We start from the raw sequence: 25,857 nt of genomic DNA, 5'->3' as shown, positions 1-25,857 counted from the left end.
TATCATCGGGGCTGCTAGCTCTCCCACTCTCCCTAACTACATGCAGTCTACCAATGCTGGCAGCATCTTCGCCCCAGTTTAGCCTTGAGTTGCCCAGGGCACTCAGAGGTTAGATTATCTGCCCGGAGTAACATATGATACCTGAGATTTGTATAGTGCTTTAAGGTTTTCAAAGTTTCTGTTCCTATATAAAACATATGTACACATATAAACATATAGGTTTCTATAAGTAAACCTCTATGATGCTTATGCTACATATGTAGTACGTGTTACATTTAATATATGAGGTATGTACGTAATACAGGTGTGTGTAAACCCGTCTATAGAGAAGTTTACAAAGTCTTCCATCTATATATAGACATACCGGGTATCCCCAAAGTCTTAGTGTAGTTTTAAGTCGAGGAAAGCTTTAACTGCACTAAGACTTTTCAGGACACCGCGTGTATCACCTGCTTTGCTCCTAGGAACTAACCCGTGAGGCGGACAGTAAGTACTTTTCCCATTTTACAGATGAGGAAACTGAGGCTCAGAGAGCTTAAAGGGTTTGCCCAGAGTCGCAGAGCCAGAATGTGTCAGGGGCAGAACTTGAATCGACGTCTTCCGGACTGGCTTTCTATCCTAGACCTCTCCTTTGCCAGGGAGAAGCCTCCTAATTTGTCTCCATTCCCAACCTACAAACTTGGTCGGGGAGTGGGAATGGCAGGGCAATGAACCTGGTCTGGAGCAGGAGACAGGCGAGCCCCAGCCCGCAAGCTTTCCAGAAAAGGCGGGACCGCGCAAGCGCACGCACCTCCCGGCGTAGGAGAGCCCGCAGCCCCGCCCTCCCTCTAGATCTCGCGGTATTTCCTCCCCCTTCGCTCGCTAGGCGCCCCTCCCCTAGGGACGCTACTGAGGCACGCCGCGAACCGTCGTTTGTCATCATTTCCCGTCGGGCCTCGCGCGGGGGGAGAAGATGGCGGCGTTGGGGGAACCTGTGAGGCTGGAGCGGGGTGAGCTCTGGGGCCCCGGGGCGGACACGGGGTCGGAGGAGGAGGAGACGGCGGGGGAGGGCAGGGGAGGGCCGGGCCCCTTCCCCAGCAGGGGCCTGGGGGCCGGGGCGGGCGGGAGGGAGGCCCCGCCGGGACGTCCCAGGTCGGGGCCTGGGAGCCGGGGCGGGAGCCGGGCACGCCCACCCACGGCCGGCCCGGAGCGAGGCCCGCCCGGGCCGGAGCCTCCTCCCTCGGGACTGACTCTCGGGCCCGAGGCGCACCCAGCACCGCAGCACCTTCCACACACCTCCGCCCGTCAATCACAGCCGCAGAATCCCTGTCCGATACCGGCGGGCACTTAGTAAGTTCTTACTGCATACCGGGCGCAGTGCTCGGTGCCGCAGATTCAGACCAGAGTGAAAGTCACGGCTTGTTTTAGAAACTACCTGCCACGTCCCCTCCCCAAACACACACAGGCCTTGTGTGCACGGACATCTCCAGGTACCTGTAAGCGCGCTGCCAGTTTGAATATGCCCAGGCTGTCCCACTGCAGACACGTGGGGCTGTGTGGGAGACCTCTGCCCTTTCAGACCCCAGCCGGCGTCGTGGAATCGTAGATTCAGAATCGAAAGGCAACTTATAGGTCATCTATATAACATAAATAAATAAATATCCTGTTACAGGTGAGATTAAGTGACTTGACCAAAGCCACACGGGTTATTCCAGAGCACAGGACTGTTGACACACCCGGGTAAGGGTGCAGGGTCTCCCACCTTTGTCACTGTGCCAGCTAGATAAAGCTCTGGACTTAAGAGTCAGGAAGAGCCAGGTTCAAATCCTGTCTCATAGCTAGTAGCTGTGTGACCCTGGTCGAGTTATTTGATCTCTGTCTGCCCCTACCTCCCATACTTGTTATGAGGGTCAGATGAGATGTTTGTATAGTGTTCTGCAAACGTTAAAGGGTTCTGTAAGTGCTAGCTATTATTTCCAGTGTCGGAGTCAGGATTTAGAGACATAAAACACAGACTGCTCAGTTACACATAGCAGACTTACACACCTTGGATATAACAGATAAATTGCCTAGGTAAACCTACAGTTACCTGTCCTTACACCCTCCCCCAACCTTAATTATATACAAACATTCTCTCTGCCTGTATACACATGTAAATATATGTACATGTATGTGTTTATGTCTGTGTGTATATGTATGTGTGTACACACACTTGCACTCATTTCCCTCCCCAGCACACACACTCTGCTCTGTTAATACCTGCCAAATAAAAGCTACTGTCTTTTTTACTCCCCAGATGCACTGAACACTCTGACAACAGATTACATTTCTTCCTTTCAACCACACATACACACCAAATATATTGTCCATTTTTACGCTGTCTAGGTATACACACAACATAGCACCTCGATTAAATCATACATAACAGGTAGGCATTACCTAATTTACCTGGCCACATACATCACTCCCAGGCCAACACATTCACATGTTACAGCTATTCAAACCACCTACTTCACAAAGAATATTTTATGTAAAGGGTCAGTGATTGCCTGGCCTGGAAAGGATGGAATCATACAGGAAAAGACGGGTGTTATTTTCTTAAACTCTTTGAGTGTTCTTAAGGTTGAAGGACCATTGAGTGTGAATGAGGCCACATGACTCATCTAAGTTGAGTTCTCATGGAGCAAAGATCTCGTGATGTAGATTTACTGCACCCATACCACCAAGCTGTAGTTGGTTAAGGACTTTGACCAGGAGAAAGTTGTTTGTTGCTCAGGAGCATAGATGAAATAAGATCATTTGAATTAATTGAATTTTTCCTTGCTTGGTTAAAGGCTTTTAAAATTCTTTTCTACCCTAAAAACATTATTTTATATTATTAAACTAAACAGACCTTTCTTAACACATTTAGGCAAAATTCTGGGTTCATCAGTTTTTGGAATACATGATTAACATTAAAAAAACAGAAATTAACTTTTTTGTAGTAATAAAAGTAGAATAGAATTAAAATTATCCTCCAGATTGTAATTATACTTCCAGAATTTTAAGTAGCTTTAGTCTCTAAGGATATGTAAAATTTTTATGGTGTTGTGTTTAGTAGTCAACATAAAAAGTGGAGGCTTCACAAAAGACCTGGATTCAAGTTCCACTTCTGATACACACTGGCTTTGTGACCCTGACCAAGTCACTGCCTTGGAAAACTCTCTAAGACTACAGGTTGCAGAGGTCTCAGACTTCTTTAGTGTAGAGAGTTTCGGTAGTTTTCTACATAAATGAAGTTGCAGGTCTCCACCATTCTGTATAAAAATATTTTGCTCTTTTTCCTTCCTCACAAACATTTACTCTCTTATTCTTCTTGTGCTCATCATTTAGATACTTTTTCTTACATTTTATGTGGTTCACTAGAGGCTAAACACAGGTCTATCTCTTCACCCATCCCGATTCCACCAGCCTGTTAATTAAAGTATCAATTTTTCCAGGAGATTTAATGCTCTTAAAAAGTTTGCTTAAACGGCAAGGCTGTACTATCCCCCTCCTTGGTACCAGACTACTATGCTTTATGCTAGGGAACAAATCTGTTTGATGTCAAATAGGAGTAGGTGTTTTGTTTTGTTTTCTCTTAAAAGCTAGTTTTAGAATTCTAACATGTTGACAGTGAGTGCTCTTTTGTATTTTTAAGTACTGGATAGAATAATTGCATGAGGCATCACCTCTAGCATCTATTTTTGGTCATGATGACTTTCTCTTTCCTATCTCAGTTTTGTCTCTGCTTCTTTGTTTCAAATGATAGTAGAATGGTAAAAGCTATAATTGGATGAATTATTAGTGATAGCAATTTATCATGACAAGAAAATCAAATCACAGTAAACTGTTACTTGGCATTTTATTATGCCTAATTCTTTTAACTGGTACTTCTGCCCATCTAGAGTACAGGGATGACTGATGTTCATAATGATGACTTGAGCCCTTTAGTAGTCTGAAGTGCATTCTGAATCATCACAACAGATTGAGTTTTGCAAATAGTGCACGCTTAGATCAGGTTCACTGTCGTTTAGTGGAGTGTGTTTTATTGTATTCTAATACTTGGTTAGTATGTGCGCCAAATGTGGCAAGTTAAGAAACTATAATACTTAAATAACCAGAAATCCCTAGTTGTCAGCCATCCTGGATTATAGTTGATTGCTAAGAAAATTAGGATGAAAGGTGTCTTATTACCATTAAATTTGATTAGCATAAATTCAGTTTTTAATCCTCTGAAGTTGAGGTAAAAAATTCTGCTCTGGCTTTTTGTCTCTAACATTCTCATGCTATGTGTACATGGCTGCATTCCAGCTGGAAACACAAATCCTGGCTAATCCTAGAAAGGAAATCCCCAGTAGTGAAGTGAAATGAGTAATATCAAATTCATGACTTAGAATCATAGGATTGCAGGTGTAGAGCTGGAAGGAACCTTAGAAGCCATGTAATCCAACCCCCTCGTTTTATAAACTAGTTACTAAGGCCTCAAGAGGTATTGCCCATTGTCATACAGGTGGTGAATAGCTGAGTCAGGATTCACACTGAAGCCTTTTAACTCTAAATCCAGCAGTCTTTCCTTTGTGCCCCTTGCCCTCCTCCCTCGGTTGACAGGGGAAGATGCCTTTGGACCTTCCTTCTCCTAATATCAGCAAAAGGCACAGTAGGTTCAGTGGACATTGTTCATCCCTACTTGAAGAAATGTAGATGGAGAACTATCCAAGTAGAGGTGAAAGGATCAAAAATATTCTTATTTAGCTTATTAAATATTTAAAAATGTTAAGATGCACTTAAACACGTTTCCAAAGGAGCCACCTCCATTTATGCCAAGCAGTGCGTTTACATAAGCAGCCTTATAATCCTTTCCAACCTGCCTCAGGTAGCAACCTTGTAAATGGTTTCCATGTGAAATAGGTCAGTCAATGCAAATTCACCACCATTATTGTCAAAATAACTCAGAGAATATGTCCCATTGATATATTCATTTTGTATACTAAGTACAGCACATATATACACCTGAGAGCGTGTTTTAATTTGATTTCTTAATTCTCTTATTTCCTGGGGAGAGGAAAGTAATTTTTGCTTCCTAATTCTGCAACTTGTTATACTTGTACAGGTCTCTGGTCTGTTAATAATAGGCATAGAATCAGTGTTGACTAACTTTATTGTTCAAAAATAAATTTGTTCTTGATATACTGTAAAGTTTTTTGAAACACTATTGGTATGGTCATGTATCTATGCTAAGCCCCTAGTCTTTTCTCTTGAAAACTATAGTAAACAAATATTGTTTTACAAGGGTGCTATTTTCCTTTCTTTATTTTTTTCAATTAACAGCCTCCAAGGGGAAGAAAAGAAAAGTAAACCTTCTTAACAAATACACACAGTCATGCAAAACATCCAAAAACATGTCTGATTGTGTCTGTTTAGTCCATCACCTGTTTGTCAGGAAGTGGGTACAATCCATCATTGGTCTTCTGGAATCATGGTTGAGAGTTCTTAAGTCTTTAAAATTGTTTGCTTTAGCAGTGCTGTTTTTTTATAAGTTGTTCTGGCTCTGCTCACTTTATTCTGTATTATGTTTGTATAAGTCTTCCCAGCTGTCCCCGTTATCATCCTGTATCACAGTAATATTCCATCACATTCATACACCATAATTTATTCAGCATTCCTCCATTGATGGATACTCCCTTAGTTCTTTGCCACCATAGAAGAGCAGCTATAAATATTTTTGTACATATCTTTCCCTCTACCTTCAGTCTCTTTGGGGTTTAGGTCTAGTGGTGGTAACCATAGGGCAGAGTTTGCACATTTTAATAACTTTTAAGACATAATTCAAAATTGCTTTCCAGAATGGCTGTACCAATTTTTTTCGAGGATTTTTTCCCCCGAGGCAATCAGGGTTAAGTGACTTGGCCAGGGTCACAGGACTAAGTAAGTGTCTGAGGTCACATTTGAACTCAGGTCCTCCTGACTCCCAGGGCTGGTGCTCTATCTGCTACACTACCCAGCTGCCCTTGCTATACCAATGATAGCTCTATCAATAGCTTATCAGTGTACTGGTTTCCCACATCCCTTCCAGCATTTGCCATTTTTCTTTTTCGACATCTTGGCCAATATGATGGCTATGAATTTGCATTTCTCCAATTAGTAATGATGATTTGAAGCATCTTTTTCATGTGACTATAGATAGCTTGAATTTCTTCCCTTGATTACTGCCTCTTTGTATCATTTGACCATTTATCAGCTGAGAAATGACTCTTTTACAAATTTGAATTGGTTATTTCTACATATGGAAAATGAGACCTTTATCAGAGAAACTTATTGCAAAGTTGTTTTTTTCCTAGTTATCATTTCTCTTCTAATCTTAGCTACATTTAATGTAATCAGAACTGTCCATTTTATCTTGTCTCACAGGTGCTATATTCCAGATGGTATGCTTATGTTATCAGTTCGATTTTTTTAAATCAGCATTTTTTCTTAATCTTATTGGAGATCTTGGAATTCCTTCTAGTTTTCAATAATATCCCTTCCCACTTTTTATCTTCTAAGTATCAAGAGACAGTGTAGCATGTTGGATATGGTGCTAGATTTGGAATCAGAAAGACTGGAATCCAAATTCTTTCTCCTATATTTACTGCCTATGTAATTCCTTTAACATTTCTGAACCTTGATATCCATATCTGTGAAATAGGTATAATGATATGTGTCTCACAGAGTTGTTGTGAGGCTCAAATGAGTTAATGTATCTAAAATGTTTTGTAAATGTTGAAGTGCTCTGTAAATATCAGTTATTTGTCAATTTCTGTTGATATACCCTAGTATCTTAATTTATGAAATTGTTAGGTATACATTTAGAGAAGCTGTTCAAGGAATATGTGCTTGTATTTGTTTTTACCTGCAGATATTTGTAGAGCAATTGAATTATTAGAAAAACTACAAAGAAGTGGGGAAGTACCACCACAAAAACTTCAGGCTTTGCAAAGGGTCCTTCAAAGTGAGTTCTGCAATGCTGTGAGAGAGGTGAGAATGTTTGACTAAAATACTTGTCAGTGATATTTATTGTGATTGAAAACATGAGCTAATTAGTTACTCTCATAAGGCAATATTTTCATAATATGTTTAACCTTCTAAATAAAGTGAAACATAACCACAAGGGATTTTATTTATGAAAATTTTCAATGTAAAATAATTTGATAAAGATGCCTGACTATACATAAAACTAGATTAACGTGTATAATTCAATGTAGATGTTTAAAATGTTCTAAAATTAAGTAAAAATTACCCCCAATAACTTTTGGTTTTCAGGTATATGAACATGTTTATGAAACTGTGGATATCAGCAGTAGTCCTGAAGTAAGAGCTAATGCTACTGCCAAGGTAAGAGTTTTTAGTTACCAAAAGTGCTATATTATATCACAAAAACTAGAGATTTAAAATAAGACAATAATAAAACTATAATAAAAAGGGGATATATTGAAACTTTTTTTCAGACTGGGAAAGGGAAGGTAACATGGTGTATTGAGAGCTCAAAACCCCTTGATAGCATCTTGCACTCTTCCTTTCCCCCATTGTCTGACAAAGAGGTGGCCTTTCTCCTAGCCAAAGCTCTACATCTGCATTTGATCCCATTCTCTCCCCATTTCTCCAGAAAATTACAACCTCAGTCATCTTCGTTTCTCTTTTGAATATCTCCCTTTCAACTATTTTCTTCTATACTGTCTTCAAGCATGCATGCCAAAGTTTCTTCTGTCCTTAAAAAAAAAAAACTTCCTTTAGACCCCATCATCCCCTCAAGCATTTGTCTTATATCTCTCTCTTTCTCAACCAAATTCCTTGAAAAATTGTCTATCCTTGCTGCCTCTACTTCTCTCCATTCCTAACCCCTTTCCATTTTGGCTTCCATCCTCATCATTTAACTGAAAATGTTCTGTCTGAAGTTACCAATGATCTGTAATAGATACTGTTGACCACCCTTTCCTGCTGGGTACTCTCTCCACTGTGGAGTTTCATGATACTACTGTCTCCTGATTTGTCTCCTGTCTTACTAAGCCACTCCTCCCCAGTCTCCTTTGCTAGCTCATCAATTCATTTCATACCCCCTAACTGTGAGTGTTCCCCAGTGTTCTATCAGGGACCTTCTCCCTCTTTAGTCTCTCTGCAACGTTACAGAACCTTCTACCTCTATAGTCTCTCTGTAACATTACCGAAGATCTCATGTATTTAACTGTCATCTCTATGCAGATGACTCCCCGATATGTGTGTGTAGGTATGTATGTATGTATGTGTAGATATACAGATAAAGAGATAGATTCATATCTCTACCTCTATATCTAGAGATAGTTATCCAGCTCCAGTCCCTCCCAATAGCTTTAGTTTTGGATCATCTGTTGTTTGTCTCCAACATTTCAAATTAGATGTCCTGGAGACAATCTTAAATTCAGTCTGTCTAATACTGAAGTCATTACTTTCCTCTCTTCCAAAACTTCCCTATTTCAGTCAAAGATAACACCATCATTCTAGTGTCTCAGATTTATTATTTCAGCATCATCCTGTCCTCAGTCTTCCTGACCTGTCAGTATCCTATCAGTTACCAAATCTTGCTGTTTCTACCTTTACAACTTCTCTTCGTATCTGACCCACTTCTCTCCACTCACACAGCCAACACCTTAGATCAGAGCTTTACCACCTCACCTGGATTATTGCTACAAGTCTTCTCATCTCCCCCTTACCCCCTTTCGTCCCCCCAAGTCTTCCATAACTCCACTGCCTCCTATACACATATCAACTCCGTTTAGCTTTTCAAGCCCTAAACCTAGTCCCAAACTATCTTTCTAACCGTATTGGATATTACTCTCCCTCCCACATTCTTCAGTCCACATGCAACACCACTAGCCCTGCTGTATTCCTAGAAACCATTTCCTTCTTACGTTCCCCTCAGAGTCATTGTCTTTCTTGAAGACACAGCTCAGGCACCATCTTCATGAATCCTTTCGTGATCCCTCCAGCTCATAGTGTCCTACTCACAAACCACCGTGTATTTAACTGCTTTGTTTATGTTTATATTTAAACTTATGCTGCATGTATTTTTATGTGTATTGTCTTGGCAAACTGGGTTAAGTGACTTGCCCAGGGACACACAGCTAGTGAGTATCTGAGTCCAGATTCAAGGAAGATGAGTCTTCCTGCCCCTAAGTCCAGCACTCTATCCACTGTGGCACCTAGTTTCCCTGCTATTAAATATTTGTTGATTAATTGGCCGTAGCATATCTCTTGACTCTCATTGCTGATCATTTCACACGTGTGTGTGTGTGTGTGTGTGTGTGTGTAATTAGATTTCATTCTACTTCAAGTAGTACAGTTCAGCCTTTTCATATTCACTTGAAAAAGAGTAATAGAGTAATATTTAAAAGGACAGTAAAGCCTATAATTTTAGCCTTAATGTTTAGAAACATTTATTGACCATTGTCTTACTGAATCTTCTTTCAATTCCAGTGGTAGCTCAGGAATTAATGACTTTGTAGTAGTCCAGTAATGAACATAGTAAGGAAGTGCCTGATGATATTCACTTTAATTATCAATTATTTGGTATACATTGGGGATAGACAACATAAAGAAACTCCTACCCTTGGTGAGGACTACATCAAATATTCAGAAAAGACCATGTAGCATAGTGGAAATAACATAACTGAAATTGGAAAACCTGTTTCAAGTCTCAGCTCTGAAACCTGTAAGCTTGGGCAGGTTACCTCATCTTTGAGCTCATCACTATTGGGAGGACAGTACTTTGTAAATGATAAACTTGTTGCTGTCACTTCTAAGGTTTGCAGAACACTTTGCTTCCCTTGAGCCTAGAAAAACAAGTGAGACGTCCTACAGGTATTATCCACATTTGAGAGACAATGTATTGTAGTGCTTAAAGAGACCACCTGTAAGTTAAGAAGACCTGAGTTCAGGGCCTACTTCTGACCCATTCTGACCTTGGGTAAGTCATTTAACCCTCTCAGTGCCCTTTCTGTGTAACACTCTTAAGACTGTAAATTGCAGTGAAGGTGTTGACCAGTGTTGGTAGGAGTTTCCTCACATGAAAATTCCTTACATTGATGAAATCACATGTCTAGCCCTCATCCTGTGACAATTAAGGAAGCTGAGGTTGACAGAGGTTAAATGACTTGCTCATAGTCATTGATCATAGCTATTACGTGTCAGCAACAAAATTCAAACCCAGATCTTCCTGACTTAATGTCCAGTGCTCTGAACTGCCACACAAGTATACTTACGGGCAGGAAGTGGGGGTGGGGGTCCAATTTAACAATGATTGTACAATCCAAGAACCTATTCTCTCCAGTAGTCTTCCTCTTTAGAGGGTATCTACTGTCCCTGACACTTCGATCACTTACTTTCCAAGCTTCTAAGTGGCATGTGCTAGTTGATTTTAAACTTTGTTACAGAAATGGCTAAAAAAGTTTGGTCTGTTTAACATCAGTTAAAGAAGGTGCCCCTCTTGGGTCTGTGTCTAACCAAGCTAATATTGGACCTTTATATGTGTGTATCATTAAGAGTCAGAGTATCCTTCTTTCAGGCTACTGTTGCTGCCTTTGCCGCCAGTGAAGGACATTCTCATCCTCGAGTTGTTGAATTACCGAAAACTGAAGAGGGACTTGGATTCAATATTATGGGAGGCAAAGAGCAAAACTCTCCTATCTACATTTCTCGGATCATTCCTGGTGGTATAGCTGATAGACACGGGGGACTCAAACGTGGGGATCAACTCCTGTCCGTTAATGGAGTGGTAGGAATGATCTTTATAGTTGCAATAATGGATTGTGACCACATGAGGGTGTATGTTGTTCATAGAAGCTTAAGAGGATTAATTTTGAGGAAAATGCAAAAAAAAACTTTATAGTGCTATTTAAAGACTAGAAAAGAAGTGGTCCATGAGTGAAAGCACTTATTTAGCTGTGTAAATTAGCAGTGGTAAGTATGATTCTGTGAGGTCTGGTTTTATTTTTGAATGTGTAGGACAAACATTAAATTGAAGTGTGACTTGACCAGATATAGAAACAGAAATCATGAAACAGACTGCATGCTTGACCTCTGACTTGGGAAAATAATAACAAGTTATTTGACCATTGTTATTTGGGAATTAAATATGAATACCAAGATTGAGAATATTGTTGAGCAAAATATTTCACCTTGATGAAAATCATAGGTAATAATTGACCTGAATTATAATCTTAAAATCATGGCATTGAAGCTTTTAAATGTTTTAGGATCTTATAAAATTGTTTTGGAATTTCCTGCTAATGACTTTTTTTTTTTTAGAGTGTTGAAGGAGAACACCATGAAAAAGCTGTGGAACTGCTAAAAGCGGCACAAGGAAAAGTTAAATTGGTCGTGCGATATACACCTAAGGTCTTAGAAGAGATGGAGTCAAGGTTTGAAAAAATGAGGTCAGCAAAACGCAGGCAACAGACTTAATGTACTGTATACACCCCTTATTAATAAACTTTGTATTCCATTTTGCATTTAGCTAAAACAGTTTTACTTAGGACCTATGAAGAGCTGCACTGACTGGAACTGCATTAAAAAAAATTCTCATGAAATACTATTTACCATTTTATAAATACCTGTTTTAACATCAGTTATGGTTAACAGAAGCTTTCCCTTTTTTCTGACAAGAAAAGTAAAAGGCAATGAGGGCAGTTCTGTCCAGCTCTTTTTAAAAACCTTTTTCAAATGCAGTTTTTGTCATAAAGTTGTTATAGACTTTTAAAAATGCTTTTTAAATATTAAAATGTACTTATACATTCATAATTTTTAAGAGCTTCGTTTGCTTATTTAATGGTAACAAGTCTTTGACTCTTTTTTGCTATTTTTTTAACCTGTGAAATTTCTTTGTAGTTTTTACAAGAAATGGAGCATACCATCAGAAATCACGGTTCATCACAATCTATATTAGGTAGTCAATATTAATGTTAGCACTCTATTTGATGAACACATATATAGTTTATGTGATTTTAACTCAGTATGACATTTGAGGTTTTTTACCATTATTTGAGACATATGCAATGAATATTTATTTATACTGATTTATAAAAGCAAATTTTTTAAACTGAAACAATCATTCCTAAGAAGTGTTATTCTTTCGTTATATTTGAATAGTGGGACAAGAGGACGTAATTTGATTGTGTTACCTCTGATTGCATCTCTTTCTAACTAATTTGTATTCAACAAAATCTCTTAAATCTCAAAATGTAGAAGCTATTTCAAAGTTCATCTTATTCACATTTATCTTACTCTCTTTTGGTAGCATTCATTTTTATTTAGGTAAATGCATATGTTGCAATCCTGTCATTTGTAGAGATGAGCCAGTGTTCTTAGGGGAGGGGAGTAGTAGACACAGGAAGAATAGTAATGTCGTACTAGCCCAATGAGTTATATTTTTTATTGACCCAGTTTTGAATGAAGACTTTAATTGAAAGGAAGATAGGAGTATGTATTCGCAATATTAGTTAATTTTTAATTAATTCATTCACAAGAATGTGTCCAAGTGGCAGATTCTTTGCTCTAGCAGAGAATTTCAAAATGTAACACTGATCATGATTCAGATAATGATGATGAAAACTTAAGGGGATACCTCATTCTTTTGTCCACTGGATGTCACTGTTTCTCTGAAAGGCAGCTATAAGTACACCTTTAACAGTAGGTAAGTAAGGTAATTTTCAAGGGCTGAAATTAGAATGGAGTCATATTCCTCTTTGGTCAGAGATTATACTGGATAACATAGAAGGTTTTTATCTTTATCTAATAAATGACAGATGCTAAAAGGAAGATCTAATGTTGAACTAAGGCGAGAAAACTTTGCATAATTATCTGACCCATTGTAAAAAGTTGGCATTTTGTAATACTTCTAAAGGACAATTAGAAATATATATATCTTTTTCTGCATGTTTGTTAGCACTGTGAGTCTTTAAAGCTTATTCCAGTTTTCAATGGTTTTTATAGTAAGGAATAAATCACAACATTATTTATCATTTAGGTATTGAGCACTGGATTGCATGGTTGAATATGTCTCTGTTTCCACTACAAAATGTTTCTTGTATTGGTAAGATCATGCTGTTAAACTGTATATTTTTCAGGATTAATTGATGTTTTAAAATGTTGAGACCAAAATAGTGTAGAATTATGGACATATTTTAATTTAAGTGAAAAATTATTAGAAATATTTGTTGTAGAGTTTTATATATTAAAGAGAGGTATTGGTGCAAATTAAAACAATAATATTATTGTAAAACTTATATATCTTGCATTACAGGGTAAGCATACCCTAAAGAAATCTTATTTTAGTATAGCTACAGCTGCAATAGTTTTTAAGGGTGTGTCAACATTTCATTATAAATTATGGCTTCCTGGTTCAGCATCTCAGCTGTTTCAACTCTGTCAGCCAAGTTAAATCTTTTTTGGTGTTGAAATTTAGTAAGTTGAGTAAGCTGTTTTTTTTCTTCTACAGTAATCCACAATCTGTTCTTTGTGTGGGTTGGCACCTTTTTGTAACTCTTAAAATAAAGATAGCTTAAAGGGAGCCAAGTACAGTAGTTTCACTTGAGCTACTGCTAAGCATGAGTAGTAGTAGCATTTTGTTCTCATTAAATTCAGTCTTCTCAGTGTAACCTAGGTCTCTCAGCAGTTAGTCATAGGTACCATCGAGTAGAAGGGTATCTGATGTGAACATTAGGAAAAGGGAGCTGTGGTCTTTGAACTCCTCAACAAATTAAATAAACTTAACACAGTGTCACAATAAAAACATGATTGATTTTAATTCAAAAAATGCTTATTAACTCCCCACCATTTATGTGCAAGGTATAATGCCAGGCACTAGGCAAGACAGTCCCAGCTCTCAAAAATCATGACCACCTAATAGGATATAGGGCATCCACACCGAAAACTAAATAAAAGGTAACTTAGAGAAGGACAGATCACTAATGACTGGGGGAAATCAGTGTAGGCTTCATGAATAAGGAGGTTGGTGTTTTTCTCTAAAGTTTTTAATGTATTTCCTTTTTACTCTTAAGAGGCATTAATGGGGGGAGGGGTGAAGTGAAGGAATGGGAGCAGGCAGGTTGGTTTTTTGTTTTTGTTTTTGTTTTTTCCTTGTTTCAGGGCCCTAAGTATACAGGACTCTTTGTAACTGGAATTTCAGAATAATACAGTTGGTAGTAAATGTGATTATTTATCTTCTTCAACTTGCCATTTATTTTTTAAAAATCATTAGCAATTAGCATTTGGTAAAGTTATTTAGCAGCCATTCCTTAACTGAAAGTAAATAGGACCTACCTTCTTTTTTACTGAAATTTGCCAGTGGCAATATTAACATTTTAAATATGCCCAAGGGTGTTTTTTCTCTAGACATAAATTCCAGTAACAGCTTAATTTTTTTCCAAAGTGCTCATTATTTAGGAAAGCAAAAAGAGTGCAAGTGAGAAATATGTTTTTTGGCAATTTCAAAACCATTTTATGTAACTTGAGCGTTTCATCATTCGTGTAAACACTAAATTATAGTAGTCTGGTTGTATGTAACCTGCAGATCCAGATGTGTTTAAAAGATACCATTATGATTTTATTTTATTCTGCTGTTTTTCAAATTAGCTTTGTTAAAGTACTTTGTTTACATTTAATATTGATATTTTGCAGCATTTAATAGACAAGATGGTGATGATGACTTAACTAAATACAATATGAGCATGACTTGGTGTGGATTTAAAAAGAATACATGTTATGAATATTTTATAATGTGGGAAAATCATTTGAAACATCAACTACTCTTAAATAATTGTATTTCCTGAATAAATGTATGTTTATGACTTTTCTAACTTAAACTTTTTATGTTGTCTTTTATTCTGCCAAAAAGGTTTGGCAGATTACGCTTTCCCTTCACCAAAGCTTTCAAGGGAGGAATTCTTCATTGGAAAGGACAGAACAAAAATGGCAGACTGAGAGTTGACATCCAAGATAGATCAAAATCGTAGGAGTACCCTAGCTGGCCTTAATAAATTCAGGTCATCTGTCCCAAAGGAACCACATCCTCAGAACCTGAAAAGAACCACTCCCAGCAAGGATAATTGAAGGATCCTGGATAATAGAAAGGGTTTTGATATTAAAAAAAAATGTAATAGAATCTGCAAACTATGGGCCAGTAAGTTTACAGAAATTCTGGAACAGATTGTTAAGGAGATGGTTACTAGACTTGTAGATGCAGAAGTGGAGATGTTTAACCTGAGAAAATAAGACTTGAGTATGCCAGGTAAATATGTATTAAGTATCTACTACACGCTAGGCACTGTGCTAAGTACTGGGGATACAAAAAGAAGCAAAAGACAGTTCTTAAGGAGTTTACAATCTAATGGGGGAAACAAGATGCAAACAAATCTATACAAAGCAAGCTGTACCCAGGATAGATGGGAAATAACTAACAGAGGGAAGGCACCAGAATTAAGAGGGGTTGGGGAAAGCTTCCTATAGAAGGTGAGATTTTAGTTGGGACTTAAAGGAAGCCAGGGAAGTCAGCAGTTGAAATGGAGGAGGAAGATCATTCCAGGTATGTGGGACAGCCAGAGAAAATGCCTGGAGTTGAGAGATGAAGTGTCTTGCTTGTGGAACTGCTAGAGGGCCACTGTCACTAGATTGAAGAATATGTGTTGGGAAGTAAGGTATAAGAAGACTGGAAAGGTAGGAAAGGGCTAGGTTATGAGAGGCTTTGAGTGCCAAACAGTGTTTTGTATTTGATCCTGGAGCTGTTAGGGAGCCACAGAGGTGTATTGAGTAGGGGGATGACATGATCCAACCTGTGCTTTAGGAAAACCACTTTATTGGCTGAATGGAGAATGGATTCGACAGGAGAAAGACTTGAGGCAAGCCAAGTATATGGTAGTGTATACAGGTGCAAGGTGATGAGGGCCCAAACCAGGGTGTGGCAGGGTCAGAGGAGTGAAGGGGGCAAATTTGAGAGATGTTGCAAAGGAGAAATTGGCAGGCCTTGGCAACAGCTTGGCTATAGGTAGAGAGGAATCCAGGGTGACACATAGGTTGTAAGCCGGTGGGACTGGGATGGTGGTGTTGCCCTCTTGAGTAATAGGGAAAGTAGGAAGGGGGAAGCATTTAGAGGGAAAAGTGGAATGGGCAGCCTTGGGAAGTGGTGTGCTCTTACTCATCAGATCTTCAGGAAGAGTCAGGATGACCTCTTCTGGTATGCTGTAAGGATTCTTTTTCCCGTATGGATTGAACTGGAAGGTCTCTGAAATCCCTCCCAACTCGACTTCTGTGATTCTGATTCTGGGATTGTTACAGAAGGTGATTTTGGGTTCTCAAAGACTGCCAACAGAGCACAGGTTTTGGTAGATCCTGCCGAGCTTGAAAAGTTTCATGTGTGGGCCCAGGTACAAACTCTTCTCTGAGGATTGCTGCAGCTAAAGTTGGAGCCAGCTCATGACATGGGGGTCGGCTGTGGGGTGATGAATTTTTCAGCCACAGCAGCTTTTGGAGACCATTCAGTGAATGAAAAAATGTAAAAGCATTTAGGAAATGCTTGCTATGTGCAAAGCACCATGCTTAGCAATTGGGCTACAAATGAAAAAGCAAGATGCTCCTGTTCTTTAGGTGCTTGTGTTCTGATGGGGAGAAACAAGACAGTTTGGGGGGTTTTGCCTTCAGGTTAGATGGAATGAATAGTGACCACCAAGCAAATGATAATGGTAATGTTAATAATAATTCAGCTCAGAGAGGCTGTAATCTGCATAAGTGGAAGGAGTACATCTCACACTAAAGTCAGATCCTTGAATTCTCTCTAGATTCCCAGCAAATAGTATTTATTCATAAATATTTACAAACTTCTGGGAACAAACTGAACTAAAATCAAGTCCCAGGATCTTTTAATTTTTTTTTATTATGTATTTAGCAGAGATGAACATTTTAATATCCATTACCTGAAAGAAATTTAAACTCAGCTTTTTCATGTTAGGACTTTTTTTGTTTTGATTTTAATGCCTTTAAATCTCCCAGTAAAGTCCTACTCATGCTTATTATTACATAGACATGATTCCCAAGTTCTTGACACAGCTAGGTGGCACAGTGGATGACATGCTGAGCCTGGAGTCAGAAAAACATGGGTTCAAATCCCACTTCAGACACTTAACTCTCTAATCTTGGACAAGTCATTTAACCTCTGCCTACCTCAGTTCCCTCAACTGTAAAAATGGGAATTGTAATAGCACCTGCCACCTTGGGTGCTTGTAAGGCTCAAATGAGATAAAATCTGTAAAGTGCTTAGTACCATATGTGGCACACAGTAGACACTTAGTAGATGCTTCACTTCCTTTAAAGACCATGTCATTGGAGCATAAACTCTGGTAGGCCTTCCTGCCAAACTGGAAAAACTTCAAATACAATCCTGGAAATGGTCTGTTCTTCCAAAAACAGGCCCACTAAGATCAGAGGCTTACCACCAGAATGTTAGCCACAAGAGAGTGGATTTTTTGGGTAAAACACCACAAATACTGACTCCTACAGCAAAGAGTTCTCACAGTCTTTATCGGTGGCAGGAATTCCCATGAAGGTGAAGCCATAGATTCCTGGATTGATGAAATATTTGCTAGTAAATGTCCATTTGAATTCTTGAGGTTGAGTTTAGAGTTTCACAATCAGATTAGAAACTGAAAAGACCTTAAGAAGCCATTGGAACCAACTCCATCATTTTGGAGATGGGCAAACCAAGGCACAGACAAGTGATTTGCATGTGGTCCCAGCTAGTAAGTGTCTGAGGCAGTATCTGAACCCTTATCTTCCTGACTCCAAGACCATCATTTCATCCACTACATCACTTGTTCCTCCCTGTTAAGGAGCAAAAAAACATGGTTAATTAATAGAAGCATTCTTCCAAAATGAGACGTTTTGTTTTTATGAACCTGATTTCTAAAACTAATTTTTCAGGAGTTCGAATTGTACGAATAAGAAATATCCTCAATCTTTATTTTTGTAAAGAGAACTGTAACCTCTTTTGAAGGAAGTCTTCATATTCCCGTCACTTAGTATAGTACTTGGTATGGAATAGGTACATAAGTGCTTATCGATTGATGAATTAGGCATGTCCCTGAAAGTTTTTACATCTAATGGAGATTTTACATGTAATCAGAAGTTTTCCCTTTAAAGGAATCCTTTGGTAAATTTGTAAAGCACAAAATTATTTTATAAAGTAGCCTTGAATTTGTTTTCAAAGTTTTGATTTCACACAGGTTTTGCTTAAAATTGGTCACTCCCATATTTGAAGTTGATTTTTACACTTAAATTTCTAATTGCACAATATATTTGGTGCTTAGTGAAATGAAAGTTTAGAATTCGAAGTCATTGGTTTTGGTTAAAGATCAAGCAGAGATTTTAGCCAAAATGATTTTTGAATATTAAGAGTACAGTCCTCCACATCTGTGGTACTCTCCAATGAGTACTGATCTTCAGATTGGTAGGAAGCACCTATACAGTGCTTCACTTTGCAGGAACCCAGTGTTTATTGAATTTAGTGTGTTCGCTGGTCACCCTAAGGCACAGCAGGATCTGAAATCATTGTAGTTCTGATGCCATGTTTTAGGGAATTCAGTGGGTGGTTGGAGGAGGAAGGGTATAATCCTTCCCATGCTTGAATACTGTCACAAAGAGAGTAATTAGGCTTTTTTTTTTGATTGGCGCTGGAGTAAGAATTAGGAGCAGTGGGTGGAAGTTACGGGGAGGTAGCTTTCAGTTCTATACAAGGAAGAACTTAACAATTAGAACTGTCCAAAAGTTGGATAATGGGTTGCTTAAGGAGAGACCTTGAGTTCCTCCTCAAGCAGGAGCTGGGTGATTGTGAAGGATGTAGAAGTTTCAGCTGAGGTATGGGTTGAGGTAGATAACCTCTGAGGTCCATTTCATCCCATAATTTATAAAGTTCAGTTATATTCAGATATTTTACTTAAAAAGCCTGGGAAATAGACTTAGCAACGTGTTTTAAAATAGAAAAGATTTAAGGCAAACCTGAAGTATTCCTTACTGTCCTCCTTAGCCCCCTTTACTTCACATTCCACATTATGCATACTTTTCCCAGGAGGCAGCTCAAGGAATAGAGAGAGTTGACCTTAGATCAAGAGAAACTGGGTTCATATCTTGCCTCTGACCCATACTGGCTATCTGCACAAGTCACTTATTCTCTCAGTGCTGTAGGAAACTCTTTTATGGCTGTGTCAGAAAAGGTGCTGACCTGCATGGGTAAAGTATTTAGTGGAACATCAATAATCAACACTGCCTGAATTACCAATCCATGAGGGATGTCATCCCAGTTTCCTAACCAGTCCTACCAGTCTGACATTCCTCTAAGCTGAATTGAGCCACTATAATCGCTAGCAAGTGCCCAAGAGCATTTTACTCCAGCTTGACCCAGAAAAGAGAATGGTGTCTGGGCAAGGCAGAATTGCCCTGGCCTCGTGCTCTCCGTGAAGTTTGTCTGGTGGAGTTGATAGGGAAGACCTGCCCCTTAGCTAATCAGTAAACCTGACTTACCAGGGGCTTTTGTTCAAGTATTTGTACTGCTGTCCCATGGAAACTTGAATTGCTTGGCCCCTGAAAGGAAAACTTGAAGCAATGGGTGAAAGTTGCAAAGTAGGCATGCCCTTAAGGAAAATTTCTTAACAGTCACAGAGTTATTTCAAAGTAGAATGGGCTGCTTTGAAAGGTAGTAGATTCCCCTTCATTGGAAGATCTTCAAACCAAGGCTGAACGTGACTACTTGTTGGGAGTAGTGTGGGGTGGATTCTGGTTTGAGTATGAGTTAGAATCCACGATCTTGGAGATGTCTTCCAATTCTGAGCTACTTTATGATGAGTAACTGCTCAATGGCTCCATGTGAGTGGCTAATGAATTAGGTAATCACATCCCTTCCCCAGGAGAACAACGGGTGACTTACAATATGTCATTAGAGGAGAAATGGTATCTAACCCAGTGGTGCAGAAACAGCTCCTTCCCCCATCCCCCCAAAGGTACAAGGGTTCTCCCCTTCATATTTTTTACAGGGCACATAATAGACACAATTCTAATATCTGACAACAATAACCTTGACGTGTTTTTAAAACAAAGCCCCATATAAGTGAAAATCTTCCTAGGCTGTTCATTTGTGACAACAAAAAATTAGAAAATTATATCCTATTGATTGGGAAATATCTAGATAAATTGTAATTTTTTAAAGTAATATTTTATTTTTCCCCAATTATATGTAAAGACAATTTTTAAAAACATTAATTTTTTTTAAAGATTTTGAGTTCTAAATTTTCTCACTCCTGTCCCTCCTCCCTCTCTGAGATGGTGAACAATTTGATATGTGTTGTACGTGATCAATTATGCAGAACACATAACTATATTAGTCATGTGAAAGAAGACACTCAAAGGGGAAAAAAAACCACCAAAAAAAAATAAAGTGAAAAATAATATGCTTCCATCTGCATTCAGATTCCATCAGTTCCTTCTCTGGAGGTGGAGAGTATTTCCATCAGGAGTCCTTGGAATTGTCTTAGATTGTTGTATTGCTGAGAATAACTAAGTCATTCACAGTTAACCATCATATTAAATTGCTGTTACTATGTACAGTGTTCTCCTGGTTCTGCTCACTTCACTTTGCATCAGTCTATACAAGTCTTTCCAGGTTTTTCTGAAATCATCCTGCTCATCATTTCTTATAGCACAATGGTATTCCATCACATTTATATACCACAGCTTGTTCAATCATTCCCCAATTGATGGACATCCCCTCAATTTCCAATTCTTTGCCACTACAAAAAAAAAGCTGCTTATTTTCCAAGTAATGAAATGCTACTGCTCTGTTAAAAAAATAATAATATGACAAAAAATATTGAAAGCTTGATCCACTGTGATGGAGAACAGAGGTGTCAAAACATGCAACTTAATACTCATAAGTGACCAGACTAAAATGTAATTGGGAAATAGCTAACAAAATAAAAATATAACAAAACATAGATAATAGTACATACTAAAACTAAATCAGTTTGCTGCTGCAGGAATCCTTATGTGTGGTTTAGTGGCCCCTGTTTCCATTTCAATTTGACACCATTGATAGCAAAGAAAACAGAAGTATCAATCTGCTTACAACTCCGTAAAAGAATAACAAAACTTTATAAGTATATAGAAGAAAACAATCAAAGGGGGACAGAGCAAAAAAAAATTCTTTAACTTTTTTCTTTTATAAAAATGTGAATAAATTTTATTTTGGTATTTTATTCCTTGCTTAATCATATTTTGTGACAGTTACATTTATAGTAAGCTATTTTAAAACTTCAGAATAATGTGACAGTCTATAAGGCAGCTAAAAACCACATGCACCAAGAGGTATGTGGAGGCAAATGTCATTTCTGACCAGGAGAGTCAGAAAGTTTGCTGGAAGAGATGGCATTTGAAACTGTCTCAAATGGATCTTTAGGTGGAAGGGGGCATTCCAGGTGAGGGAATAAGGTGACCAGGGCCTTAGAGGTAGGAAAGTATAGGACAAGCATGGAGGATGGTGAGTCATCACATTTGGCTGGTACCCAGAGTCCCAGAGAGAAACAGTATGACATCAGGTTGGACTGATAGAATGGTAACAGATTTTAGAGATGTTTTATTATAGTTCTCTTCTACCTTCTGTATGAGAGTGTTGAACTTATAGTTAGGAAGTCCCAAATTTTATTCCTGAGTCATTCCTCGCAGTGTACCCTGGGCCAGACATCTAACTGCTCTCCACCTCAGCTTCCTCATCTGTGCAATAAAGGTGTTAAGAGTCAATGGCTTCTGACAATCTACAATCCTATGAATTTCTCTGGGCTCTGGTTTAGCATGGTCAGAAAGAAGCCATAAAAACGCGAAGGATATGGTCAATTACTAGGCTACCCTGAGAAAGGAGCCCAATCATTCTCACCTGACTAGTCCTGAGGCAATAGACACACACAGCTACTGTTTGGCTGTATAACCTTTTAAAGTATACATTTCATGGTAAGGCTTTCATGACCTCACTTGTTCAACTACACTATTATAAACTATTGCTTGTTATGTTATTGATGCTTTTAGTAGAAGGGAGAGGAAAATACAGCCAGAGAAGCATTTGCAATCTCTGTGAGGCTTAACTTACAGCCAACATAGAACAAAGGGAAATTCAGAAAGGTCCCCATTGTGTCCTTTGTCCCTTTGGTATTATGATTTAACTGCAGGTGTTTTTAAAAACAGCTAAAGTGTTCCAAGCCAAAGCCTGGGTAACTAGAGCAGGGCCCTTAATTCTTATCAACTTCAGGGGTGTATTTTGAAAACTGCCTAACTTTAGAAACAGACTTTCAGTTGCTTACAATCTTGCCAGAACTATTCCACCATATCTTCAGAAGTGAAGTTGGGTTTGGTTTTTTTTTAATTTTGGTGTGTTCGGTCTACAGACAACTACTCGGTACCCTGCCCAATAGGAGAAATATAATTCTGCCCGAGTTAAGATGACAGTCTTTAGATATACCTTATCTTTGGCATTTATCTTTGGCCCTCACTTCAGTAGAAGGTAAATTGTGGGGGTGGGGTACCCTTTAATATTGATTATTTAAACTTTGGTAAATAAACATAGCCTAAGATAATTTAATGGTTAGCAGAAAAACTCCATAATTATCTTTGAGCCTGTGGCTACATCTGTTATTTGACATGAATTTTTAAGCGCAGTGCTTACATTAGTATATAGAACATTCTGTGTTCCAAAAACCTTCATTTATGTTGAAAGTCTGTTCCAATTTTTACTACTTTAAGAAATGTTTTGAAGTAATTTATACAATGTACCTCATGGCAAAAAGTACAAATTAGGCACAAAAGTATGTGGTTACTCTGTGTCTAGTTGAGAAGTTCAAGGTATCCAGAGATGACCTGGGGGCCAGGAAGACCAGAGTTCAAGCCTGCTTATGACACATGAGGCTGTTTATTTGCTCATATTGTGTAACATTAGGTTTTGTGACATTGTTATTCTAAAATATAAAAATAATGCAAAAGTATGTAAGAGAGCTGAAAAACACATTCAGTGGGAGATCTGCAGAGGTAACTATCTATCTATCACCCTTAGGTAATAAAGTCACTACTCAGTGTTCTAGTCAATTCTCTAGGGATTGTAAGTTACAGAGCTCTCCATTAGCAGAAGGAATTTCACCCTTCCTATATCAATGGAATCATAGGCCCAATCCCTCTTTCTATAGTATGTAGTGTTAATTTTTTGTCTTTGTATCTCTAGCACTTAACAGTGCCTGACACATCAATCAGTCAGTCATTTAATAAACATTAAGCATCTACTATGTGCCAGGCACCGTGCTGGGGATACAAAAAGAGGCACAAGACAGTCCCTGCCCTCCAGGAGTTTACAATCTAATGGGAGACACATAGTTAGCATTTAATAAATGCTTGGTGTCAGAATGATCATGTGATAGAGGACTGACCTATGAGGACTATGTATTTAATGAGCCTACTTCTAGAAACGTCTGGTGATATGGAATGAGGGGGCCTGACTCCCTACTTCAGAGCATGCCAATCATCCTATGACTATTTCCTGTCCATTTACTGTGTGTCGGAGAGAGACTTTTTGATTGGCTCAAAGGAGTCCAATGATGTGTCCTTGACCTTGGTCTTTTTTTTTTTTTTTTTTTTTTTTTTGCTTAGCTGTGTTTGAGTTCAGAAGAAAACGACTGCTCTAATCCTCCATCCGGAGAGAGCACTAATGGCCTATCTCCCCCTTCTGGCCAATGTGAAGCCTGGAACACATGGCCCTGCTAGTCCTGCTGTCCCTGGTTTCATCTATTCTTTACTGTTCTTAGCTGAAGGATTATTAGAGATGGAATGGACTAGGTCACAGCCTTGTAAGCTTTGAAAGATCAGGAGAACCACTAAAGAGACACCTGGGAGCTAGAGTCTGTGCCGTCTTTGGGCAGCTAAACCCAGGTCACCAGCACAGTCCAAAGCAGTAGATTTACCCAGTAGTCAAGATGCTGAATCTAACAGATAAGAGAGTGACACTGTTCATTTGGCTTTGCCAACATTGGAAATTAATTTGATAGTATGAATACTGTAGCAACAGCTTTTAAAGTTGAGACCACTGTCCCTAGAGACTGAGGGTGGTATAGGGGAGAGTGTCTCTGGTTTAAGGGGGTGTTTTATACTTCTTTCTAGATCAGTAAATATTCTTTTGTAAAAGTGAATTGACATCAATTAGTTAAATGATACTGAGCTGTCCATCACTGGAGGATATCAATGATACAAGGGAGATATGAACTATAGCAATTGATTCATATTAAGGAAAACACACCAGAATAGGCACTCAAGCATATAGTATTAGAAAGACATTCCATCCCCTTGGGGGTACCCTTAAAACCATAAGGAGAAGAACCAGCTAATGTAGCTGTAGGGCTCTAACATATCAGTATAAGTGGGAGTTCAAATAAGGACCCCTGCAGAGTACACATGGGCAACATTTGATTGGAAAGAGCATGGAATTCAAGTCAAAAGAGCTCAGCTCTTGTTAGCTGTGAATGTTGGGTAACAATAACCATAGCTGTCTGTGTGTGTGTGTGTGTGTGTGTGTGTGTGTGTGTGTGTGTGTAATATATGTACATGTATAACATATGTCTATGTATAGATGTGTGTGTATTATACATATACATTTTACATAGTGTTCTTGAGTTTGTGAAGCACTTTCACTTTCATTATCTCACAGCCCTATAAAATAGGTTAGATTAGTTATTTGGTTTTTACTTAATTTGTGTTTTAATGTTTTAAGAGCTTCCGGTGAAGAAACATCTCCTGAAGCTTCTCTGCACTTTATCACCTTAGAAAATCACCTGGGACACTGAGAGGTTAAGTGACCTTCTTTGGGTTACACAGCCAGTAAATATCACAGATAGGGATCTAAAGTCATCTCTTCCTGTCTCTGAGGCCAGGCCTCTTTCCCCTACACCAGGGCTGCTTTGGGTGACGTAGATATTACAGGTCTAATTATCCCCATTTTACAAATGAAGAAACAGGCTGGTAGACATGATGGGACGTAAGCAGATATTTGGGCTCGTCTCTCATGATTCTAAGTATTTTCCGCTGTCCCATAATGTTATGTAAAGGATGTCTGTCACTGGTATTTGTAGGCAGGTAGGTGGTACAGTGGATGGAGCACTGAGCCTGGAGTCAGGAAGACTCATCTTCCTGAGTTCATTTCTGGTCTCAGACAATAGCTATGTGACCTTGGGCAAGTCACTTACCTGTTTGCCACAGTTTCTTCATTTATAAAATGAGCTAGAAAAGGAATTGGCAAACCCCTCCAGTATCTTTGCCAAGAAAACCCCAAATGAAGTCACAGACCTAGACATGCCTGAAAAACATCTGAACAATAGCTGGTGTTTGTACCAAGGGTCTCCTCCTTACTGGGCAGGCATTTGAACCAGACAAGCCACAAAGTTTTTCAAGTTATTTCACCTGGAACCTAGTTCCTTCAGCTGTATGACAAAGGTACTGTACTCTGTGATCGCTCCATTCTAAATTCTGTGACCCTCTCCTTTTTGTATTTTATGTGAGATTGGAACGTCATACTGTGATGTTTAAAAAAAATTCCGAGAGATGTAATTTCTGGGCAATTTAATTATTTTATTAATGATGCTAGCCTTTTAATACAAGGATAGTCATTTGGCCATCTCTCTCTTAGACCAAAGACCCCTCATAGAGGTGGACTCACAGTTTATATGCTCTTGGAAGAGTAGGTGTTCCTGAGGGTGGCAGTCAACTCTGATTGGTTAACAATTAGTGAGA

At 38.7% G+C, this 25,857-nt stretch overlaps 1 protein-coding gene across 1 annotated transcript; it reads left to right on the top strand.

Moving 5' to 3' along the window:
- The first annotated feature begins 881 nt into the window (after positions 1–881).
- LIN7C (lin-7 cell polarity scaffold C) lies at positions 882–14,870 on the top strand. Its single transcript, XM_020977972.1, has 5 exons — positions 882–989; positions 6,896–7,014; positions 7,300–7,371; positions 10,574–10,783; positions 11,317–14,870. The coding sequence occupies exons 1-5, from the start codon at positions 953–955 to the stop codon at positions 11,470–11,472; spliced, it is 594 nt and encodes a 197-aa protein (XP_020833631.1). The 5' UTR covers positions 882–952; the 3' UTR covers positions 11,473–14,870.
- Positions 14,871–25,857: the final 10,987 nt, after the last annotated feature.

This window comes from Phascolarctos cinereus, unplaced genomic scaffold, assembly GCF_003287225.1.
Source record: "Phascolarctos cinereus isolate Bilbo 61053 unplaced genomic scaffold, phaCin_HiC Scaffold_9;HRSCAF=440, whole genome shotgun sequence".
Lineage (NCBI taxonomy): Eukaryota > Metazoa > Chordata > Mammalia > Diprotodontia > Phascolarctidae > Phascolarctos > Phascolarctos cinereus.
The sequence above is the reverse complement of the archived record's forward strand: the minus strand, read 5'-3'. Positions and strand labels throughout refer to the sequence as shown.